The sequence below is a fragment of the Balearica regulorum genome, chromosome 1, assembly GCF_011004875.1.
Source record: "Balearica regulorum gibbericeps isolate bBalReg1 chromosome 1, bBalReg1.pri, whole genome shotgun sequence".
Lineage (NCBI taxonomy): Eukaryota > Metazoa > Chordata > Aves > Gruiformes > Gruidae > Balearica > Balearica regulorum.
Genome location: NC_046184.1, coordinates 214,288,712 through 214,314,630, shown reverse-complemented (window position 1 = coordinate 214,314,630; position 25,919 = coordinate 214,288,712). Strand labels below are relative to the sequence as shown.

General features: G+C 42.9%; 1 protein-coding gene and 1 long non-coding RNA gene across 8 annotated transcripts in view; one reads left to right on the top strand and one right to left on the bottom strand.

The window, feature by feature from the left end:
- TENM4 (teneurin transmembrane protein 4) overlaps positions 1-25,919 on the bottom strand; it is a 610,330-nt gene that overhangs the window by 120,292 nt on the left and 464,119 nt on the right. For all 7 annotated transcript variants that reach the window (XM_075742510.1, XM_075742514.1, XM_075742513.1 and 4 more), the window contains one exon: positions 7,953-8,138. In XM_075742510.1, coding sequence (XP_075598625.1) covers positions 7,953-8,138 — 186 coding nt within the window. The remainder of the gene's footprint in view (positions 1-7,952; positions 8,139-25,919) is intronic.
- LOC142599948 (uncharacterized) lies at positions 1,994-3,355 on the top strand. The gene is made up of 3 exons (XR_012833447.1): positions 1,994-2,154; positions 2,639-2,733; positions 3,140-3,355. It is a non-coding gene; the product is annotated as an uncharacterized LOC142599948 (long non-coding RNA).

Below are 25,919 nucleotides of genomic sequence, written 5' to 3'. Positions count from 1 at the left end.
TGTGGACCATTGACAGGAGGTTCTGATCACACTCCCTGGTGATGGCCCATATCTTCCTCTAAGGGTGCCACCACTATTACGTCATGAGGGCACAAGTGACCCTCTTTCCTTGATCTAAGAAGAAGAATATACTTTTTCCTAATTTAAATAAAGTCAAGCATATTTTACTGATGCTAAGCAATGAGAGAAACTAACTACCACTGAACAATCCACTGATCCGTAAACAGGGGCCCAAGGACAGCAACCAGCTGCTGCATTACACTAAAGATGAAAGACTCCTTATTTAAACTGTGGGCATTTCTTTATCATTAACATTTGTTTTATTTGTTCAACATTTTTCCCCATTTGCGATTGTACCTGAACCTGCCTTTAAGTCTCAATGGAAACAAGAGAGAAACACTAGATCGTAAATTCATCCAGAGAAGTGAAGTCAGCAGGGCAACCGTGTTTCTTGTCACACCACAAGAGCCCTATATGGCAGAGACATCATTTTATCTGTTCACCGGACAAATATTTTGGCGTATCTGTCCTTCTTCATCAGCCTCTCACAGCTGCTATTTCTGATTGCTCACAACCTGAAAAGGAGGGTAATGCTACGGAAGAAACTGATTTGTTCAACCTGATTTTTGGATTTGTTTAACCAGCAAACATATGATGCTGTGCGGTGTCAGCACTGTGTTGCTGTTAAGGGTCAAATCAGCCATGTAGAAAGATATTTGTGTCCGACTCAATCATATTTATTGTCAGATTGTTGTATTTAACTAGATGTGTGTTATTTCAATATTTTTAGAAGGCTAAGTGCATTGTGGAACTGTCTATTTCTATTTAATTAATTTAAAATTTAAATTAATAAATTAATTTAGCTATTTGCTCTGATTAATAATTGAGATATTTATTTTTTTTAAGATAGCAGATAACCTCTATTCTGTAACAGTTCAATTCCTTTTCTTCGTTGAAGAAAGACCTGGGCCCTAGACTTGCTTTACATTTACAACAGGAACATAGGGTTGGATTTTGTTGTAGTGTACATTAATGCAACGTCACTAATTTCAATAGATTTTGTGGATTTATACAACCAGAGCCTTTAAGGTCATAAAATTTTTGTATTAAGAAAATAATAATAATAATAATAATAATAATAACAACAACAACAACAACGTATCATTACTTGAAGTTCCCATGTAAGACTTTGCAGTCATGGATCAAAAACATGAAGACTCCACACAGAAAGTGCACTCACCTGCTCGTTACAAAATGGATCATAGACATTTAATTAAAACACACCACTGTACAGGGCTCCTGCTGTACTCACAGATACTTTTTTTCCTCCTGACTTGCCTTACCTGAGTAGGAGGGGTGCAGATGAGAGATGATTTGGAGGGGAGGGCAGGGACAAAGGGACGGGTAGGAACACTGATACGATGTTGACACAGGGTCACAGCACTTACGGAGGTATTTCCTACCTAAATGACTGGAAAGTTCACCCTTCCAGACATTAGGGAGCACTTTGGTGACAATGAGGAAGAGATGCAACCTCCACACAGCATGTTCACGGGTGCATTTTTTTAAAAGAAACACAAAGACAATAGGAAAAATAGGAAGGAAGAGCATACCTTTCACTACCTTATCCAGATAGTGAGCTTGGGAGATAAAAGACAGGACATTTAAGGTAGGATTGAATAAGTGCATTGCGGCTTACTACGAGACTGTGCAGGTGCTAGAAAGGCAAAGGAGAGTTTGCTGTGATATGAAAAGAAAAACCTTGATTATGAGGAGAGAAAAAAGGAAGAAGGGTGGAGCACAGCCCTCCTCAGTCAAAGAGCTCAAGAAGGCTGTGTTAGGCATCCAGTCATCTTTGCTCATTAAGATCAGGAAGAGAAACAGGAAAGTTTTATATATATATTTATGTCTTTTTATATATATATAGGCATATATATATGTATAAATATATATATATGGCAGAATATTGTAATGCTCTGCTCATTTGCAACAGTCTACCTCTGTTTTACTGACTGCTTTTTTTTTTTCATCAGGAAAAACAGAGTCATTTAAAGTGCTCCACCTCACCTGATTGTCTTATATTTTTCTGCACAAGAGGCACAGTTCTGTGACCTTACCAGACTGGGAGAGGCTTTTCCCTGGATCTTCTTAATGGTAATACATTGCATTTATACAGCATCCTCTAGCCCCAGATCAAATTACTTTACAAATATTAAATTAACCTCATGGCAGGTCTACCAGATAGGTAAGTATTATTATACTCATTCCAAGAAGGGCTAAAGGGGAAAAAAAAAAGAAAGTTATAGATGTAGTGGGAGCAGTCATGTGCCCAATTCCCATGGAACATTAATTTGGAAAACCACCTTCCAATTGATTTTCTGGGGTCAAACAGAAAGTTGGTGGCAAAGACACAAGGAGAAGCCAGGAGTCCTGCCTCGGACAGCCCTTGCGCATGCCAGCAGACGGCACTCTCTCTCCTAACAGCAGCTGGTCTTTATTAATAAATAAGAGGCTCTGAGTCTTGAATTTCTCTCTTTCATTACCTGCTTAAACGTTATTCCCTTGTTCTCTTGTCCGCTCCCTGCAATCTGTCTCTCAGTTGTGTCCTGGTACCCTTTTGAAGAGGTTTTTGTTTCAGGTTCGTTCATGCAGACTGCCCACCTGGGAGGTCACAGCCCTTGCAGGAATTATTTTTCCATCCTGTCAATCTAATGCATCCGTTGAAGCACTATTGTAAGTAAGTGGAGAGAGCTGGGAGGATCAGAGCTAACCTAGTGTGGGCAAATATGAGGCTTGGGAAGGAGATTAACTAATCATCCCGGTGTAGTGGTAGCGATGTGGGAAGCACGGCATCACCAGCTGCTTGGATGGTGGCTGAAGCTTGGGAACATGTCTCTTGGATTTTGATATCCAGAGCAGTCCAGCCTATAAAGTTGGGCAGCAGTCATTGTGCAGATGATGGCAGTGGAGGCAGTTGCCAATGCCAACCATATGTCAATTATCTGTCAGTGTTTTTCTGTAATTTGAAAAATAATGGGGGTCTTCTGTGGGGGAATATTCCATCTTTCTTCTCTAAACCTGTGTAGTCTCATTCCCCTGCTATACTTCTGGCATTAAAATATCATCTTATTATCTACAGACACTCCTTTGGAAACCCTGTGGACATGTGGGACATGCTGAGGAACTGAGTAGGAGCTCAGAAGAAAAGCTACTTTCCTAAGGTGTCCTCCTCTGCACCCAAAGGCACTGAACTCCATGAGCTCCATGTCCCCACTCGCCTCCTGGAAGCCACTGTCCCTTCAGATCTGCTATGAAGGGAGCTCCTGTGAGCATTTTTCGGTCTGAAAGCCCTCTCATTTCACCAGCCTGAGCTAACTTGGTTTGTTTTGTCTGAACCACATTGGGAAGGATCACATGAGCATTTCTCTTGGCTCATGGAGAGGGAGGGAGGGAAGAGAGAAGTCAGAGATGCTAGGGGCAGGTCTTCAGGTAGGACTTCTTCCCCAGCACACTCTCCTTCTTCATTTTCCAAATATTCTTTTTCCCTTCATCCTCCCCATGGGGTGAAGTGGGCAGAGCCTCGGTGGAACCACTGGAGTTAAACTGAAATCACACAAATTTGAAGGAAAGGAGAAAGTAGCCCTTCATTGCTGAACCAGTGACGGCACAAGAAGTTTATGCCACAGGGGCAGGGAAAAAGCCTGGCTTTGAAGTTCATCTGTGCTTAATATTTACTGTCAAATACGCTGCCGAACGACTTAAGGCCTGATTACCTTTGGCTTGATGCAAAATCATGTCGGAACAAAGCAGCAAGCAAATATTTTCCATTGACTGCTATAACCATGGCCTTCTCTTGCCCAAAGGTACCCATCCCACCCAGGCAGCGTGGGTGCCAGAGGGTCAAACACAACTCAGCTTCTGCTGTGGATACACCTGAGCGCTGCAGAGAACTGACTATCATCTGCTCTGTTGGGTAGCAAGAACCTTCACCAGATACCGGTTGACTTATTTTATGTTGGGCTGCACATAGACCGAGCTGCTTTATGGATTTAAGTGGCACAAGTGATGTGTTAGAAAGCCAAGGAAAAGAGACCAGGATCCACCTGTAATGTGCCTCGACTGGATTCCAGCTGCTCCAGCAGAAACCGAGAAGCACTGATTACAACCCCGGCTATTCAGAATCTGTGTGATTATTTATGCAAGAAGGCTGATGAAAGGCAAACTTAAAGGGGCAGATTTCTCAAAAATCAGTTTTGCTAACAAAAACCAGCCCGATGGTGCCATAAGCAGAAGCCCGTGTGGGACGGGTAGTCTGCTGTCTGCCTAGGCACTTGTTAGTGCATGCATCACCAGTGCGTGCCAGGACCAGATTTTCAAAAGGAGTTAAACACATAGCTTTTGTAGAGATCAATGGGAATTAGGCACTGAGGTGCTTTGAAAATCCTGCTAGGCAGATCGTTGTGTGTTTGGAGACCTATCTCCTGGTCCCTCAGCGCTCAGGAGACCCTGTCGTATTCAGGTGTGGCAACTGAGCTTCAAGTGATGGCTTTGGTCTTGTGTCCAGGCTGTTCAAGGATGATGAACATCCCAACAACTGCACCACACCGGGAAGCCCTCTCTGCCACTATTTTTCTAACCCTAATACGAATCAAAGGATTAAGGCTTGTTGGTAGTAAAATATCATAGAGAGAGATTCACCTGTCAGAGTCTCAGTGCGAGGCCCATGCAGGAAGAGAGTGAAGTCTCCTTTGGCATCTCTGCGGTGGGATGCACAGCACCTGGGGCACTATCCGGGCCATATCATCAGCTGTATCAAATTTGAGGCCAGGCTGTTACGGCCCTGGGAAATTTCTGGAGTTTTTTATTAAACCCAGGAAATTTTCTATGGTGCCACCTCTGAATCAATCCCACAGAGCAGCCTACCATAGAGCTGACTTGTAATTTGGCCTTTCAGAGCCCTCAGTAAGAGGGTTTATTTCACCACCGTGCTCCCTGGATGTGGTTTGGGCCAGAACAGAAGAAAGTTGAATTCTTACAATGTTTCTAACTGGGGGCAAATTTGGAACATGCTGGAGAGCCCATCATAGGAGTCTTGCATTGTGGCTGTTGTCATGTTGTGCTTTTTCCTTTAAGAAATTGGAGTAAATGGATTGAACTGTTCTGCTGGCTTTCAGGATTCCTGCAGTTATATAATCAACTTTCTGTTGTACTCTTTCGGCTCGATGCGCTAAGTTTGCTGAATTAGGATGATGAATGCAAGCTTCTGCATCAATTTCCTGGTTGGGAATTAACTGGGGTTCCTCTAATGAAATCTCTGAATGTGAGCAATCAAGCTAGTATATTTGGTAACACGACTCTTTGTATGAGCAAAATTAATCCACTGGGATCAGAGTTCCCTTGAACACCGTAAGAAAGAGCCTCCTATGACCTACAAAACAAAAGGATTTCTTACTCTCAAACATGCTCAACAGGAAATGGAAGAAGTGTCCTTTACTTGTGTCATCCATTTCTACCATGTCACCTGCACACATGGCAATATCGTTAAAGCATCACTTCAGCAATGGGGTTTTATGCTTGTCGGTGCTAAAGCAAACCGGGCCATGACACAGACATATAAGGAATTACTGTCAACAGAACAAGTTGCCATGCAGGGAAATTACACAAGGACAAGGGGAATGCTTTCCACATACTTAATGTAATTCCAAGTCAATGTCCTTTCATCTGTGCCAATATAACTTGCTTATTACTCCTTCTAAAGCTATTCAATTTTCTTGGATATTTATGACTTTGCCAAATCTCCTTTACATTCTACACATTTATCAATGAAATATTCTGTAGGAAATACGGTTTACAGCTTCAGAGGCATGAGACTATGTACAAATTTGTTGCTAAATCACCATGCAAGAAGATGGGGGGTGGGGGGGGGAAGTGAAAAGAAACAGAATTCCTCCAGCACTCGAAGTATTAAAGAATGATTCCTAAACCAAGGCAGCACTGCAATAGAAAGGTAGCACCACACAAAATGATAGTGTGCACCAGTAAAATCTCGATGCTGACTGCATTGCGGTGCTGGCCTTTCCCATGATAACGCGGATTCTTTATACTCAGAGTGAGGAATACCACAAATAATGGGGTAAATTTAATTACCATGAAAGAGAAAAGCTTGTTGTTCAAAGACAATCCGGGCATATCAGCTGTGTGGAGAAATATCATATACCAAACTAGTGGCATTTTGGTTTTGCAGCAGAACTAATAAAATGGCAGTGAGGGTATGAATCAGGCTTTTTTGTGCATAAATAACTTTCATATAAAATTGTCCCCTGGATTTGGGGCCTTTTGCTGAACATTTTTTTTTTTCTTTTAAAATCCTTTCATGAATCTGTGGTGCTTTCCAAATCAAAGTGCTCGAACACAAGGCTATAAAATAATATTACAGAAACACAGGATTCCAATTAACACAGGACTGCTCTCTTTTCATTTTAAAGTCATTTAAGAGAGGGGTTTTTTTATCCCTTCATCATGAAAAGAAATGAAAGCTGCTAGGGACACAGAAAAGAAAGCAGAATGTAATGTCTAATGAGACAGAGGAAGTTTTAAGAGCTAGATATTTTTCATTAGGGGATGCATGTGGAGACCATAATGTGGTAGGGTGACATTAGCATAAATAAATGATAAGTAGAATTGAGCCACAGATATGGTTTGTACCATTACCCTAATGCTGGAATTAAAATATTGTGATCAGGCTTCATTTCCTGCCCGTGTGTGCAAACTTACCTGGTGTTCATGCAAAAAAAGTGTTGTCTACATATAACTAAGTTGATAATCCACATTGATAACTATGCTGACATTTGCCCAGGTATTGCTGGTGGTTAATTTTGATGTAGTGTGATTTATATGTAACATGGCATAATGAAAGCAACAAAGAGGTACATTTTCTTATCTATAAAAGAAGCTGATTAAAACAAAATGACGGGAGAAGAATTCTCACTCTGGAATAAATTTTCTAAACTGAACTGATTTTTTTTCAGGTCCACACAGGCATTATCGAGAGCAGAACTGGATTCACTAATTTAGTTTTCCATCAATGCAAAATAAATGGTATCTGGGGAGTTTAAATGCTACTGATTTTATAGGATGACTGTGGAATGGGGACTAAAATGGCATGACAGTCAGAAAAAAGGAAGAAGGGAGAATGTATCAAGGAGTTCAGTGAGATGAAGGAGGAAGGTAAAACCAAGCCAGTTCATTAATGATGCTGCAAATTGCTTAACATGAGAACTGCACCTCTTTGCATGATTTCAGCATATTGGTGGCACCTTAATAATAATAATAATAATAATAATAATAATAATAATAATAGACATGACACCAAGAGCTCAAGATAAGTGCCAGGTGTGTGAGGAATACAGAACCAAAGAGAGAGGGAAATGAAATGGTTAGAAAGGCAGCAGAGCAGACAAGGGATAAGCAAGACAGAGTTAAATACCAGCCAGAAGTCATCTGACTGCAATTCTCCTCTTTTATAGCAGCAATGCAAATAATGGAGCAAATAAAAGGGAAGAAAACTTTAAATCAGATGCATGTTTCTGCGAATGCTGTTGCTAGAGTAGAGAGAAGTCTTGGAGGCCACAGAAAGACCTTTTGAGAGAGGCAAAGTGGGATGTTTTTAAAAGCATCCAGCTGACATTTGATGGCTTGTCTCTATGAGATCAAACACCACATAGGTGTACTTCTCGTCTGATAATAAAAAATATGTATAGCCATGTCATCAACAAATGAAAGGACATTTTGTCTTGTTCCCACATGAAAATGTATGATGTCAGAACTTGAAATCCAAGAACAAAGGTGCTCATGCTACACTAAGTCACACATATTCAATTAAGCATGCGCCTTTTCTCCTCCCTGATCATCAATTATTCTTTTTAAAGTAGTAGGGTTTTCTTTCTCCCTACCAATAGTGCAGTGCTCTCCGTTCCAGCCTGGGCTGCATTCACACTTGCCATCCCGGCATGTCCCGTGCTCGTTGCAGCGTGGGTGACACGCTCGCTGATCACAGGCTGTGCCCATCCATCCCTCCTCGCAGCGGCAGGTGCCTCCGACACAAATGCCATGTCCTCCGCAGTCCGCTGCACAAATCTCTGTGGGAGAGGAGAGAAGAGAGAGGAGGGGACATGGGTGGAGAGAAGGGAGAAGGGGAAAATCCAGAGCGTTATTGTTAAGAAAAGCAGCCACACTTCACTACCTCGCCTTACGGGGCAATGAAAGGAATTCCTGGAGCTCATAACACTAATCCTTCCCGACAATAAGAATCTAATAAGTATATTACAAAAAAAGAGACGGACATGGATTGCAGAGGTCTGCTGTGATTGATCCTCCTATTCGCTTTCTAATTCTCTTGCACTCCTTGAGCTTTTGTGACCACCAAATCCGAAGGGGAAAGCTCTTCTAATAATCAGAACAAAAGTCACATTTAATTAAAATCTGGTTAAGTGTGGAAACAATGTGCTGATAAACTACTGATGCTAAAGTTAAGTGCTGGCAAAGCCTCTTTATGGCTTGTTAACCCATGGTTCTGGGCATGGGATTCAATCAAACCCTTCTTCTCTCTTTAAAATTAATATTGAATACTCGTTTCTAGGGAGTCTGTGCATCTGCATGTCTCTCTTCTCCTACCACCCCATTAAAAACCCTCTCTCAGGCATTCGGAGGCACCACCATGCTCTTTTTGTGAGCTGCATGAGCTGGAGTTTATAGGATGGTGCTTGTTCCCAAGTCTTATTGGAGTGAACGGAAGCATGGAGTCACAGCTGGGTATTTTGGTACTTACCTCCAAAAAAAGAGCTAAAGGACATTGGCTTTGCAGGGCTGCTGGCCTTCCCACCCTCCGTGGACATGAGGGCACAGACACATATAATATTTTCACCCAGCACTAAGCTTTTGGCTAAAACCTGGCATGCTCTTGGCATGAATTTGGGAGGCTTCATGTTTTCATCCGCACTGTATTTCTCTGGAAAAATTGAGATTTGGTGGAGAACAGGTACCCATGAGTCAGGTGTTAAAGGCCTGTTACCACCATTACTATACAGGACTGATTTCAAGGCGAACAAACCAAACGCACATGCTGATGTGGTGTTATACTGAAGATGAAATGAAATGAACCTATTTCTTCTTCTCCAGGCTCATCACCTGACTGCTCTCTTTTGATCTCCCATAAGCCATGACTGCACTCTCCTCAGCGGGAGGAGAGGCAATTTGGACTGTATTGCAGGCTATCAGGTCTTCTTCCTTCTCTCCAGCTTCTGCCTGATTCTTCTAAATTGGATCGAACTCTCCCAAATGTTTTGGACTCAAGCCGTCCACTTGACTGAGCCATTTTATAGATTTTATGGGGTAGGGACACAGTTCCTTTTGCGGAGAGTGGAGAGAAGATGTGAGCAGATGAAATGCTGAGCAGGGCTGGAAGCCCAGAACGGGATACCAGGGTATCTCTGCAGAGCACATTTTTTCTCTGTTCCCCCAGCCGTGCACCCCAGAATGAGCATCTCGGACACCAGCCCATCTCCAGTGCCTCTTGCTGTACCTCTGAGCACATTAAGCACAGGATTCCGGGCTCGAGGCTTGTGGTGGAGGGGTGACTGGTATTATACAAGACATTTACTTCGGGTCACGGGCTGCACATAAAATATTCAAAACTACTCAGCCTGCATTAACGTCACACCTGACTGAAATTCAACCTTACTTAAGTTGCCTTTAGTCTTTTGCTAATTAATACCACCAGTAACGGGAAGCTTAGGCTGTTGGGGGACTTTTGACACGCTCCTGAAGCAGGGCTGGAACATCCACCTCAACTCCAGGAGGAAAGTTTTGTCCCACTGGAGAGAGCTGCTAGGTCTTCAGCCCCTCACGCTGAAATGGACGCTTGTCTCCAAGGATCAGCGGGCTCTTTAGACAGTGGTAACTATGATAGCAATAGCAGTAATGCTTTGCATGTCTAGAAAACACCTCGTTTTCCAAATGCGACATGATCACAATATCTAGCTCCTGCTTACTATACAGCTCAGAGTGGTGGAACAGTTTCCAGTTGGACTGCTTTTGCTGCAGTGTCTTGCATGTCTCCAAACCCTCTCAAACATTTAGTCCTACATATTTAAATCTCTAATGAAAGAACTTTGGAGTTCAAATGTGTTTAAGACACTCGGGAACTTGTCTGTCCTATATAGAGTCAGGCTTGCAAAAGTATTTGGGCACCTTGGGTGCTTAAACCGAGGATGCGCACATACCACTTGCTGCCTAAATGTAACAGAATGTAATGCAAGCTTTATTGGAAGTCAGTAGAAATTACACTATCAAACACTTAAGACGTGGCTGAGGAAGAACTCTTGAGTTGCCGTCAGAAGTTTTTATTTTGCATCTGGCATTGAGACAGATTTTCACAGCTTCTAGATGTGAGGGAGGTAATATCATACTACAGTGCCCGTTATGAGCATAACGGATGGGCAGCTACCGACTTGCTAAAGGGCTGGAGCCCAGCCGTGTCTGTTTTCTACCCCTTCCCCCAACTGCCAGACAGCACTGCAATGAGCGTGGGCAGCTCAGGATGGTATGTGAACACCCAGGACTTGCAAGTTAGCTAATGTAGCAATAAAGCTGCGCTAAAAAAAAAAAAAAAAATTAAAAAAAAAATTGGCTCTCCTTAGCTGACCTGATGAACAAAGTCTGGGGGAGGATAAAGGAAACAGCAGATAAAAAATAAAAAGTTAGATTTATGGCACTGAAATTTCAGCAAGCTGAGAAGAAATGCATTGAGAAAGTACAAAGCCTGAGACTGCTGGTATTTAAGCCTAAACTAGAAAAGTATTGTTGTAGCCTCTGGTGCTTCCCAGCAGTCTTTCACCATAGGGCTGCTCTAGCGTTGGACTGAAACCACTCTTCTGGTTATTGGTTTACACTCTTTATTCATGCATGTTGAACTTTGCACCTCAGAATGCTAAATAATAGATTTTTTCTTGCTCCTAGTTCAACAAGTAATCCAGAGAACGTCAGCTCGGTTACTTCATGTCTTCATTATGGCCCATTCCCCAGCCTTCAGGGTCCCATCTCTAAAATGGGGATAGCACTGGTACCCTCAAGCCCAGTGACGTGCACTGCGAATAACCTTCACTGCTGACTGTCAAGCTCTGAAATTCCAAAGACACAAATATTGCCTGCAATGGAGAGGAAAATTGGCATGTTGAGGACTCGGCCCTTCATGACTCCAAAGTCCATGTGAACATCTTAAGGACTTTACTATTATTTACTTAATATTTTATCTTTGGTTTGAGAATATTAATGAGTCTGAGTATTAGTGGGGTTTTTTTGATGTTATGATGTTATTTCTCTTTCCACGGATAAAGTAAACAAGGCATAAAGAAGTAAAGTGATGGGTCTACAGGTATGTGTGAACTCTGTGACAGGCACAGGACCTCCTAGATGTCCTGATATCATCTTGTGTCCTGTGGATAAGCCAGGGAAATGACAGTAGGTCAGATACCTACCGGTTGGTGGTGCAGGGAAAAAAAAGCAGGGACAAAAGGAAGCTATATTTTGAGTGATAGCCAGAAGCCTTCTGGAGTTATTTAAAGGTGTGAAACTGGGATAATGGAATGACATTCAAAAATGGTGAAGAGAGAAAAAAAAAAAGCACTTTCTGAAAGGAAGATTCTCTGTGGAGTCATTCCTATGAAAAGGGATGGAAAACCCACTGGGACACATCTCAACTGAAATATTTCCCAGACAACACGCTGCCAAGGAACAGTTTTGCACACATGGGCCAGGCATGATCTAAACCAAACAGATCTTAGGCTAACCTGGAACAGGAACGCTGGGAGCACTTTGGGTTTCCATCACCCATCCAGCTAAGACCACAGCCATACCACCACCCACGCACACAAGAGAGTGCAGGCTCCAGGTTATGAATATATAATTAATATATAACGGATATATAAGGTGGTTTGGATTCTCTAGGCCCCAAGAGCTTTAAGAAAGACCCTCAGCTGTGAAAAACACTTGTGAAGCAAACTACTTACGACAGTCTCCCTAAAACATAGTTTAATTATTTCTGACAGGGAACCAGGAGCCAGGAACTCTCAAATCTAAATCTTCCATTTAGCTGCCAGTTTAAAGATAGATGGGAACCATACAATTTAAATAGCCTTACAACACACATCCTGCTGTATGCCCTGGCCGTTTATAACATGGCACTCTTAAATGCTCACAGGTTTCTAATGGGTGATTAAATAGTCAGCGTAGCTTTTACTTTTCTGGTGGCACTCAAAGAAATGATTAAAATGGAGTTCAGATTAAGTTTTCACTTAAATACAGGTCTTTTTGGGCAGCTCAAGACGACTAAGGCTGCTTTACAGAAGAAGGCAGGTGAATAGTTTCTTCATCATTCAGTCTCAGGGACAGAATTTACCACCTCTGTTCTTATTACAAGCAGCATTTTTTTTTGGTACATTTCCCAATTCTGTTGTTAAAATTAGAGGACATGATTAGCTACCATCTGAGCTGCATGAGCAAATGAGAAGGAAAGCTTTTAATTCTGCTATTACAGTATTCACAGACTGGCCAGCTGCACTGTATTGCTCCTGCCTATTTAAGCTTAGTTAGAACGCTGTGCTTGTGCATAAAAGACCTGCCTGTTAAATATTTTCACACCAGCTGTTCCCAAAAGGTGACTAAATATTTCCTTTCATCTTTAATCTCTTCCACAGTTTGTATGAACAGCTTAGCCGTTCCTTATCCTTTCCTAGAGGTGCATTGTGTTTTACTTCATCGTGCCGTGCAGCTCTCAAAGCTGCCTGCGGTTCCTTGAAGGAAGGGGATCTTCTGAGCCAATCTGGTGCCCAGATTCTAAGAGCAAATATGAGGCTTACTGTCCTCAAAAGGTACAATTAGCCCATGCACCTCTGCGGGAAATACCTGGACTTTGGGTAATAGCCTGTATTTCAGTCCCTGACACTTGCACTTACCAGAGGGCACTGATGGACGTTAATTGATTCATGGATGCAGGGTTTTATCTAGGGAATCAAGTTCATTTCTACTCTACCATCTGGGTTTTCACCATGTTGCTGTCTTCTGTTGCCTGGATTTCAGCTCAGCTTATGTCACACTCTTACCTGAAGAACTGAACTGAGCCTAGTTGCCCTCTACGGATCAAGGAGGAAAGGTAGCTCAAGAGGACAATGCACCTGAAACTTCTTTCATGGAAAACTTCTGGAGCAGACTGTGCTCAAGGCACCATTGAGTTTTGGGTGGTTCACCCTTAGAAAAGGATAATGCCATTCCAATGCGATTCTGGTTATTTTTCATGCAAATAATCAAAAAGAAATGGCTCGTCTTCAGTTTCAGGACCTGCTCTATTCCACCACTGCTTATCGCCTCTGGGTACCAGCCCATGAGGCCAGCCTCAACTGCCCGCTGGCTGGTTTTCAGACAAATACCTTTTTTATCTCACTATCCTCTCATGACTGGGGGAGAGCTTTCCCTCTGGTCAGTAAAGGCTGCCTCAGAATTCCTCAAGGCTCTCTTAAAAATCCTAATCCACCTTGAAACCTACCTTAAATCTTGACAGTGGCCACTGACGTGCCTTAACTTCTGCATATTGCATTCTGTGTTGTAATTTTATTCTACCTCCACCAGCATGTCTCTGTCGTTAACTCAATGCTTAAGAATCTCAGCTATCTAAGGCCAAGATTATCCTTTTTGTTCTGCGTTTGCACTGTGCCAGGTGTAATGAGGTCACAGTCCATTAACAGAACTTCAGAAATAAGAATACTAAAGCAATTACTCATACAAATAAAAACCTTGTACCTGATTCTTTTTTTTTTTTTTGCAGATCCTGCTAAAAACTGACCCAAATCTGTCCCCTTAAGAATAAAAAGTCTGCTATGTTGCCTTTGATATTTCAGAAGAAAAGTGGGAAAAGAAACCTATCAAACATGAGCCATCAGTGTAATACTTTGTTCATGGCCTTTTTTAATTGATATAACAGACACGGTGGCTTCCCTGCCACAAGAAGTGGCATAATCGAGAATTTCATATTATTTTCACATTACATTAAAGAATTGAGTTGGGAAAGGGATAATGATGTCAATTTGTGCTTCATTTATGGCAAATCCATTTTTACATGTTTACCCCATCCCCTCAAAATCCTAAAATTGGCCTGACAACAGTTGAAAGCTTTCCAGCTTAGAGAAGAGCAATGCACATGAAAATTTTTCTTTAGCATTCATGTGATGCACAATCAGAGATTTAGCTGCTTCTGACCCACCTGCTAAATCCTTTAATAAATATGGATTTAGCGATAAAATATAAGATCAGGTGAAATTGCTCAGAGCTTCCTGGAAACTGGGGCAGTTCCACTGACCTTCAACATATTAATAGAAAATTTAATAATTAAAAATCTGTCTTAACTGGGATTTTCCCATTTCGAGTTGGATCATCTGAGGCAATATCCAGCCTCAGACAGATTTTTTCCAGAAATGCAGTACAGGAGAGAGGTGCTGCACAGAGCTAAAGGCTGAGTTTGGTGAGGAGCTAAGCCTTGTTTTCACAACCTGCATTTGCATCAGAAGGCAAGTTATGGGGAATATCTGGGAAAAGCATCTACTATAAAGATATGGATGGAAAAACCAGAAGGTTCATGATTTAGATAGCAGTGAAGTGCTAAATACATTCTTCACAATGAAATGCATTTTGCAGTGTTATGAAACTCTCATTTATGTGATTTGATAACTCTGTAGTGACATATGAACTCCTCTCTGGAAGTGAAGAAGACAAAAAGCTCATTAGCTTTTAAATCCACAAATGTTATAAGGCAAGGTTCAAACCACGGAGCAAGACAAAACCTGAAAGGAGAGATGTGAATTTTCTGTCCTTGCCAGAAACAAATCTGTAGCATGAAATCCTCTGAAAACCATCCCGTTTCAGTAGCACCTCGGGATGGGTTGTGCAACTTGTGTCAATGTCACTAATTGAAGATCGTGTGTTTTTTCCTTCAGACATCATGTCTGATGCATAATTTAATACCTTTATACAAATAATCTGTTTACCTATTTTTAAAACATACATCAATTAGATAAATATTACTAATGTAGAAATAATAATTATTATTTATCTCAGTAAACATAAAACCTGTTTGCTTTTATGAGTGTAATTAAACTTCTGGTACTGAGGTGACTGTCCACTCCACTCGAGGATCTCAATGCATTTCACACAGCTCAGCAAACTGAATATATCTGGAAGATAACAGTTATTTCTTCTCTTTCCATGCATGAGGAAATCAAAATTAAAGGACGCTCTGCAGAGACTAGAAATTAATCCATCAGCTTCTCTATCCCTCATCAGAAAGAGAACATTGACCTTCAGTGATGGTTTTGAAATGTGAATCAGGACACCTGAGTTTTCACCAACTGAACCTGAAGCCCTGAGGGACATCCTGGAGTGCCTGCACTGGGGAACGCATATCCTGCATTATAGTGTGACCCTAACCTGGATACCTGAGTTGGCCTAAACGCTGGTTCTTGCCTGGCCCTGCAGAAGGAGGACTGAGTACAGGTCTTCAATACATGTGTGGAAGGGACAACTCTGCCCTTGCAGAATCATAGAATGGCTTGGGTTGGAAGGGACCTCAAAGCCCATCTAGTTCCAACCCCCTGCCATGGGCAGGGACACCCTCCACTAGCCCAGGTTGCCCAAAGCCCCATCCAACCTGGCCTTCAACACTGCCAGGGAGCCAGGGGCAGCCACAGCTTCTCTGGGCAACCTATGCCAGGGCCTCAGCACCCTCACAGGGAAGAATTTCTTCCTTATATCTAATCTAAATCCACCCTCTTTTAGTTTAAACCCATTACCCCCTGTCCTATCACTGCACTCCCTGATAAACAGTCCCTCCTCATGTTTCCTGTAGCCCCTTTAGATACTGGAAGGCTGCAATTAGATCTCCTCGGAGCCTTCTCTTCTCCAGGCTGAACAACCCCAACTCTCTCAGTCTGTCCTCACAGGAGAGGTGCTCCAGCCTCCTCTGGACTTGCTCCAACAACTCCATGTCTTTCTTGTAAAAGACTGAGTATGCAGAAAGGAGGTGTAAAAATGTGTGCATGACAAAAAAGGAGAGAGTTTTTAAGCGGTTGAGCTGGCTTAGCTGTCTGTCTCTAGGAGAAGGGTTGGTGGAAATCCCTAATAAAAGAAAGCACCCATCTCTGGCCCTTAGGGACACACAAAAGATTACCCTCACTTCAGCCCTTTCCCCCATTTTACTCCTGGTATTTAGTTCTTTGCTTGCATAAGCAGCTTTGTGTCTAACTGAAAGGCTTCTGCAAATCCTTTTCTAGGTCTCATCTCTGGAGATTCAAATCAGGAATCTAGGTGGCTCTGAGCTGCCTAACTTGGGAGATGAAGAGTCCACAGAGTAGCTGCTCACCTAGTGCTCAGCAGGTCCAGGAGATCTATCCCGTAACTGCTCTGTAACCCACCTTCCATCTCTAAAATGAGTAATGAATCAGTTTGGTACAGCAATATACTTCAGCTGCTGTATGTCTGTCCTCGACGACTGAGCCTCTTAATCTGTAAACTTATAGCACCTAGCACAATGGGACTCCTGGGAGTTGTTGCTAGAAATAGTAACAGTAAGAACAGGAACACTCATTAGCAACCCACATGCTAATGGATCACAGCTCGTACCCAGTCTGTGCAGCTGCACAATGTACAGTGGTACAGTTGGGATGTCTGTTAAAAAAAAAAAAATCTCACTTCTAAGTGCCATTTCAGCTTGCTTCATATTTGCATAAAGGTTTTCCAGCTCCTGTCTGAAAAGGTATAACTCTGTGAGATGAAATTCCATTAAACTGGTCTGCTGCCTTTTATCAGCCTCTAGTTTCTGCAATATTTATACCCTATTTTCATCCTTGCCTTAAATGCTAGGTTCTGACCATCACATTGTGTCTGAAGCATCTCCTCTATAGCTGTGATTTACTTTTGTACTCATGTCAATCTTCCCTTTATTTATTATTCTGAACTTTATTTTAAACTGTCTCTTGCTGTTGAATAGCAGGACATGAAATGCCAGGTATTGATGGACTTCAGTCTTGGAGCTGAGATTTGTTGAATAAAAATAAATATCTCAAAGTGCAGGATTACATTTTTCTCTTTGATGCTTAATTGGATCTCTATGCTTTCTGGGATGTGAGTTAAAGCTTCCCAGAGAAGAAATAATTCCTAATATATTAAATGAAGTTCCTAACAAGGATTCTTCTCTGGGCTAATTTTAATTTCCTCTCTGTGTCCATAAGGAGGAGATAATTTGACAGGAGAAAAGCCTTTTCCTCATGCTTATAGTCATTAAAAAGAACTTACTTCTTTTCCAATTCTGTACAATTTGGTTTTGTGTGAAATAAATTCAACAGAGCATTTACCAATGTGTGTGCTGAAGTAATCACAAGCTAAATTTGCTTGGGATTCCCTTATTCAGAGCTCGGCACTACTCTACAGACAGTTCCAACACGGTTTCCTTTTTTTTCAGATAACATTTCACCCAGGAACTTAGAAATTTTATTGTTATTAATCCTTTTCAAAAGGAGACACAGACCATGTAAGAACCGTGCTGGGCTGCCATACCCAGAAGTTAGATGCCTGTCTATCCACACAAATGGGATGCACCAGCAGCTGCTCCAAAACCTTTGTGTCTGTGCTGTCCATATGCCTCAGCACTGGTCTGGAAGGATCACCTTTACGGAAAAGAAGTAAAGCTCTTTCCAAAGCCCTTTCAAACTTTCATCTGTCAAGATCATTAGAAAGGTGCTCATTAGTGCAAATTGTGATGATAGTTTTTAGAGTATGAACACCTTGCAACTTGGAAGGGGGCAGAGAGGTTATACTAAATCCAGTGCATCCACTTCGGACAGCTGATTAAATCATGGATTTCTGGCCTTTAATAGACAGCGATCCACTACACGACAATCACTGCTCTTACGTAATTTTTACTTGCTCATTTTTTATGTTATTCTGGTTTACAGACTCCTCGATTATTTTCACTATTATTTAATCATCTCAGCCATTCTAAATTAAACATGATTTGATGAACCTGAAAACATCCTATCAACCTTTGCAGAAACCCTGATCGTGATGAGCTCCAGCTGGGTCGGAGTCGCAGGAGCTATCCACCAAGAACAGCGTGGAACTGACTGAGTGTAAGTGGAGAAGCCATGACATGGAACCTACGACCATCCTTGCTGAGCTAAATGAGTGAGGTATGAGAGGACAGTCTTGATCCAGCTGAACATACACCGATTCATGACCTATTCCATGCAGTGACTATAACGTTTCAGATTCTCAGCTGATCAACTGGTTTTATCTCCAAAAGAACTTGAACAACCAGTTCACATCACTCTTGCAGGACAGTAGTTTTGTCCTCAGTGACAGCTGGATTACACTTACTGTGTCAAAGAAGTGACTTAATACTGTTTAAAAAAGCAGCAACTTCATAACAGATATTCTATTGTAGAGAAGGGGCTAAACTATGACCAGCCCCCATGTTGGCGTAATGTAAGTCCAGAAACTGTAAGGACTTTAAGGCTCCTCCTTTCAAAAGCAAAGTCAGAGAATAAGTCAAAATTCGGTCATCTGAGACTCCTAAGTTTTCAGTGATACAAGCAAACATGCTAATAATTGCTTAGCCAGCCTCAAAACACACTATTTTAATGGTAGCCGGTTTTAACCAAGGAATTTAACAGCTTGTTGTGATGCTGTGAAACATCTATACTTCAAATTAGCCAAGTTAACATGAACCCCACAGAGACCAGAACATCACTGCTGGTTTCAGTCAGAAAAGTCCACAACACAAAGCATAATTGATCCAAACAAAGAAAAAGAACTTTTGCGCTCATGGTGTGACTGCTGAGGTCACATTTAGAGATAGGAAAGAATGCTGAACTAAAATTGGCATGCTGGAAATTAGCCCGAATTGTTGTAGAAAACAAAAAGGGGATGGAATAGTCTCCCCATTGCCCTTTGAAGGGGTCTGTAAATTTGCAGCGATGCTGGAACAGCTGATATGAGAGAAAGAAGCTTTACTCATCACAGTATGCCTAAGGTCAGTGAAGACCAGGGATTGCTTGTTACACCACTGGACATGCTGTATTCTCAGCCTGAGACATGACCTAATCAGACCAAATGTTTTGTGATCTAATGGTCAGACCCAGACTGATGATATCACCATTTCCACTGGTTTTGGCCAAGTTTGAAATGACAGCTAGAACACGAGTTTTCATTTCCTTCAATCTCTCCCTCGGTCATTGTACCTGACCAAGACCGAATGGATTGCTGCAAACAGAGAAGTGGCTAAAAGTAAGATCCTAAACACACCCTGAAGGTGATAGAAGTTTGATGGATCTCTGGTTAGCCAGGGAAATGTGCTAAGACAATTTCTCAACTATCAGGTAGTAAGTGGGAATCTACATTTGAAACATAAGTTGTATTTTCTAATTTATTGGAGTTTTCTTCCTCCCTTTAGTAGTATGTCCTTTTCAGTTACAAACTGAAGGAAGATCATTCAAAGTGGCATTTGATTACGCAGCTGTGCCCGACAGACTTTTTTTAAGTCATTAAGATCTAAAATATATGGATGTTTATGGAGGTTTAGTTCTCTTGTTCTTCCCCATGTGTTTTAATGCTAAGAAAAAGACAAATCAGCGAATTCTTAGGCTTTAAAGGGGGCCCCGGTCGTAGTAAGGTACAAGCCTGTATCATGTAACAGCTGATGTAATACCCATCTTTTACAGAGACATTTTTACCCCTTAATGAAGAAAATGATGATTTAAAGGAGGAATTATATGAACATTTTCCAAGGATGGATTTTTATCTTGCTGGCCTTGGGCATGACATGAATTTAACATGAGATTTTGTTTTGTAAGGTTGACACCAATAAGCCCAAGGAAATCAATTTTTATCACACACGTTGTGTTAACCCTGGTGCTGTTTGACCAATGGGATATGACGTTGTCTGGTAAGATATACGAGAACTGTGTTTCCGGGTGTTGGTCTGTGTGTGTGCGTGCGCAATAATCTCCTACACAATTCCTGATGAAAAAAGACATTGGAAGGTAAAGGTGCATTTGCTCTACCTTTCCTCTTGAAAAGTTCATTCTTCTTGGTCTCCTTATCTCCTAATTGGAATACAGAATTGACCTATACTCCTGCAAAGTAAACAGGAGCTTTTCCATTGACTTCAATGTGCTGTGCAACCATTTATAAGAATATGACTTCCCTGCAATCAGAGACATGGCTACACACACCATGCTAGTTCTATTTTAAATCCAGCTTCTCAGCCTACCAAAAGCAGTAAAGCCATGGAGGACTGTTTAACAACTGGTGGGTAAATACCTGGTCTTCTGTTAGCCCTATGGATACCCATGCTGCTTCCCCACCGTGCTTGGAAGCCAGGTTTATCAAGGCATATCAACAAGTATCGTGATCACTACATGGCAGTCTGAAGTGTTTTTTAACCGATCACACAGGATAAGAAGGAATTTCCTATTTTTTATGTTAAATGCCACAGTTCCGTAATTGCCTCTCTCCTGAGGAATCTGCGATCATGATGCCTGCTGAGCCTTCTACAGTTATTTGGCAGAACTGAGGATCTCTCAAAAGCTGAAGCCCAGACTGCTCTACAGTAACATGAAGTACCCAAATAGGAAGGCAGCTGAATCGATGAGGAATCAATTAAGATCTCTTTCAAGGATTTCCACTTAACTAAAATCTGGACAGCCCTCTGCAGAGGTTTCTCTTCTCCAGGACAACTATCCCACTAAACTGGTAATGTCATGGGAAGCCTAAAAGCAGGAGGGGATGGCATGGAACTGGGCATGAATCCAAACCCATTTTTTTTTCCTGTCCACTAAAGACATTTATAACATTTCTAGCCAGACCACGTGTGGTCAGGATGAGTGCTGCAGTGCTGGAAATCCTGACTAGATGGATGATCTGAAACTCTGTTCTTGTCCCAAATGCCAGGCACTCTGTGCTTTAGAACGATGCTCAGCTGACATTAATGTTCAGCGCATGAAACCCCTGTCCTCAACTTTGTCATCCCTTTGGATCAGCCCAGCCACTTCATTCTTTTCTTTGAGATGGCTGCTTGTAGCATCTGCATTGACCTGGTAGTTGGAATGCTCTCCCAAAAAAGTGAGAGAGCACGTCCAATGCTTTCTGAGACTGAGGAAACACCTGCTGTATGTGCCACAGAAGAAATTTAGGAACTTAAGGTAGCTTTTCAATAGACAGCTCTAGACAGTGGGATGTCTCAGAAGTTGAGAAGAGGTTCTCCGCAACATTGTAGTAAAGATAGATAATCTGCATTTGCTTAAGGTAAATTGTAAATGCCAAAATAACTTTCTCATCATCGACCTTAGAAACAAAGTTTGGCAACAAGTCACTGGGAAGCAGTATTTCCTCCCTGCTACAGAGGGGGAAAAGGGCAGTCATAAAGTCAAATGACATATCCTCAGAAAACACCGTTAGCAGCAGAAGTGGTGAGAGAAGCTATGAATAAGACCAAACTACTAGATTTCATGAGATGTGGTCATGCAAGATGAGCCTTAGTCTCTGGCCAGGCATGCTCTCTTAGCCTTTTCAAAATGTGAAGAAAAACATCGTAACTTCTAACTTCTTTACTGAGTCCCAGCTTCCAGTTCCCACATCTCATCATTAAATGTACAGCCCATGATTTTATATCTATCATCTCCACTGCCAATTTAGGACCACCATATAGAAAATACTATTCCTATTACTGTTCTTCTCCAGTGTACTTTTAAAGGTCTGAACTATTGCATTGGATGTCAACCACGCATAAAGTGAGTCATTATGAATGAATGATTGAGAAGGGATCCTTATCTGTATGCAGGTCAATGTATAACCACTGTCAACTGCCCAGAAAGTCAGTACACTTATTACACAGAGAACATAATTTCTCCTGCTGCTCTGTATAATCTACTTTCTGATGGTTCTAGTGAATATCATGCATGTCGAGATGTCAACTACCAAGCAGAGAACAGTGTGAAAATCACTGATTTAAATTTCAGGAGAGTGAAGGACAACCCCAGATAACTTCAGGAGAGCAGCTGAAGGACAGCACAAAGGAATCCCAGCCACTCCAGCCAGTCAGTCAGCCTCATCGGAGGCCCAACTGAAATGCCTCTACACGAATGCATGTAGCATGGGGAATAATCAAGAGGAGTTAGAGATGTGTGTACGCCTGCAGGGCTATGATCTCATTGGCATCATGGAGGTGTGGTGGAATGGCTCCTATGACTGGAGTGTTGGAATGGAAGGGTACAGGCCTTTTAGGAAGGACAGGCAGGGGAGACGAGGAGGGGGTGTCACCCTCTATGTCAATGACCAGCTGGAGGGCATGGAGCTCCACCTGGGGATGGATGAGGAGCCCACCGAGAGCCTATGGGTCAGGATTAAAGGGAGGGCGGGGACAGGGAACACTATAGTGGGGGTCTGCTACAGGCCACCTGACCAGGAAGACCATAGACAGATAGAAGCAGCTTCACGTTCACAAGCTCTGGACTTCAACCACCCTGCTATCTGTTGGAGGGACAACACAGCAGGACATAAGTAATCCAGGAGGTCCTGGAATGCATCAATGATAACTTCCTTCTCCAAGTGATAGAGGAGCCGACAAGGAGAGGTGCCATGTTGGATCTTGTTCTCACCAACAAGGGGGGGCTGGTGGGGAATGTGAAACTCAAGGGCAGCCTTGGCTGCAGTGACCATGAAATGGTGGAGATCAGGATCCTCAGGGCAGCAAGGAGGGCGCACATCAAGCTCAGTACTCTAGACCTCAGGAGAGCAGACTTTGGCCTCTTCAGGAACCTGCTTGGTAGAGTACCATGGTACAAAGCCCTGGAGGGAAGAGGGGCCCAAGACAGCTGGTTAGTATTCAGGGATCACGTCCTCCGAGCTCAGGAGTGATGCACCCCTACAAAGAGGAAGGCAGGCAAAAAAACCCAAAGGCCTGCATGAATGAACAAGGAGCTCCTGGGCAAACTCAAATGCAAAAAGGAAGCCTATAGAGGGCCGAAGCAAGGACAGGTAGCCTGGGAGGAATGCAGAGAAATTGTCCCAGCAGCCAGGCATCAGGTTAGGAAAGCTAAAGTCTTGATATAATTAAATCTGTCCAGGGATGTCAAGGACTCAATGACTTTTTTGCCTCAGTTTTCATTGACAAGGGCTCTAGCCACACCACTCAAGTTGCAGAAGGCAAAGGCAGGGACTGAGAGAATGAAGAACTGCCCACTGTAGGAGAAGATCAAGTTTGAGACCATTGAAGGAACCTGAAGGTGCAGAAGTCCATGGGACCTGATGAGATGCATCTGTGGGTCCTGAGGGACCTGGTGGATGATGTTACTATGCCACTCTCCATCATACTTGAGAAGTCATGGCAGTCCAGTGAAGTTCCCACTGACTGGAAAAGGGGAAACATAACCCCCATTTTTAAACAGGGAAATAAAGGAAGACCCAGGGAACTAAAGGCTGGTCAGTCTCACCACTGTGCCCAGCAAGATCATGGAGCAGACTGTCCTGGAAACTATGCTCAGGTACACAGAAAATAAGGAGGTGATTGGTGACAGCCAACATGGATTCACTAAGGGCAAATCATGTTTGAAAAAATTGGTGGCCTTCTATAACAGGATTAGAGCGTTGGTGGATAACGGAAAAGTGACTGATGTCATCTACTTGGACTTGTGCAAGGCATTTGACACTGTCCCGCATAACACCCTTGTCTCTAAATTGGAAAGACGTGAATTTGATGGATAGACCACTCGGTGGATAAGAAATTGGCTGGATGGTCACAATCAAAGAGTTGTGGTCAAGGGCTGGATATCCACATGTAGACCAGTGATGAGTGGCGTTCCTCAGGGGTCGGTGCTGGGACTGGCACTGTTTATCATCTTTGTCAGCAACATGGAGAGCGGGATCGAGTGCACTCTCAGCAAGTTTGCCGATGACACCAAGCTGTGTGGTGGGGTCAACACGCTGGAGGGAAGGGATGCCATCCAGAAGGACATTGACAGGCTGGAGAGGTGGGCTTGTGCAAAACGTGGTAAGGCCAAGTGCAAGGTCCTGCACGTGAGTCGGGACAATCCCAAGTACAACTACACGCTGGGTGGAGAATGGATTGAAAGCAGCCCCGAGGAGAAGGACTTGGGGGTATTGATTGATGAGAAGCTCAACATGAGCTGGAAGTGTGCACTTGCAGCCCAGAAAGCCAACCATGTCCTGGGCTATATCACCAGCAGTGTGACCAGCAGGTCAAGGGAGGGGATTCTGCCCCTCTACTCCACTCTTGTGAGATCCCACCTGCAGTACTGCGTCCAGCTCTGAGGTCCCCAGGACAAGAAGACCATGGAGCTCTTGGAGCGAGTCCAGAGGAGACCACAAAGCTAATCCAAGGGCTGGAGCACCTCTGCTATGGAGACAGGCTGAGACAGTTGGGCTTGTTCAGCCTGGAGAAGAGAAGGCTGCGGGGAGACCTTAGAGCCCCTTCCAGTCCCTCCAGGGGCTCCAGGAGAAATGGGGAGGGACTGTTGACAAGGGCAGGGATTGACAGGACAAGGGAGAATGGCCTGAAGCTGCAGGAGGGGAGATGGAGATGAGATGGGAGGCAGAAATTCTTCCTTGTGAGGGTGCTGAGGCCCTGGCACAGGTTGCCCCGAGAAGCTGTGGCTGCCCCTGGCTCCCTGGCAGTGTTGAAGGCCAGGTTGGATGGGGCTTTGGGCAACCTGGTCTCGTGGAGGGTGTCCCTGCCCATGGCAGGGGGGTTGGAACTAGATCGGCTTTAAAATCCGTTCTAACTCAAACCATTCTCTGATTCTATGAACTTAATTCCTTCAAGAATGATTTTGGATCCTAGGATAATACTGTTTTGATGGCCCTGGGATTGTACTGATGTGTCAGTGATATCCCTCTGGGTAACGGTGCGTTCCTCAAATGCAGATAACCTGACTCACCTAGTTATTTCACTGCACTCAGCAAATGTCTTATGGTATGTGTTTTGCTGTGTCTTGATTATACAGAAACACTTGGTCCAGTTTAAATAGGTCAGAAGTGAGACTATATCACATATTAAGTTCTGTTTCATGTTGTAGCACAGGCCATTGTCTTCTTCCTGCTATATTCCGACAATTAGAGGTTAGGAGAGCTGCCCTTTAATGGCTTCATTAGTTGCCATGCTTGGAGCATGAAGTCCTTCGCTAGGGCTCATTAAGAGGTGAAGAGAGATAGCGTGCCAAAAGCCTGGGATACAGAGGATCTGTGATGGCAGACCCTGGAGAAAAGGGGTTAGGATGAGTGGTTCCTTAATTGTCTTTCTTGTCCTAAGCATTACCTTGGACTTTTTAGCTGAACTGTGTTATAAAGGACCTTTTTGTATTTGATTTTGCAACAGTACTAAGATGCAAAAGGGAAGGGATTTAATTCTTCCATGGGGAAATCAAAATGCCCCTTTTGCTGCTCAGTACAGGTTACCTCTGGACTTACCTCTGCACGTTTCTCTAGAAGACTTTTTTTATAGTTGGGAATCAACCAAAAAAGAAGTGCAGACTGAGGGAAAGGGGATCCTAAGAAACTGTCCCTGGCATGAAAGAGTGAAGCATGTTTAAGAAGCATTTTTGCAGAGTGAAAAATCTGAGGTAGTATGGCAGCAGCCATATCTGAAGATATACCGGCAGTGGGCACACACATAAAGCAAAAAAAAGAGCCCAATATCATTACTTCTTCCTACAACACAGTGCATAATAGAATTCACAAGAAATTGAATTTCACAGCTTCCCTATGAAGACACAGGCTAAGAGGAATGAAAAAATATAATATAAACA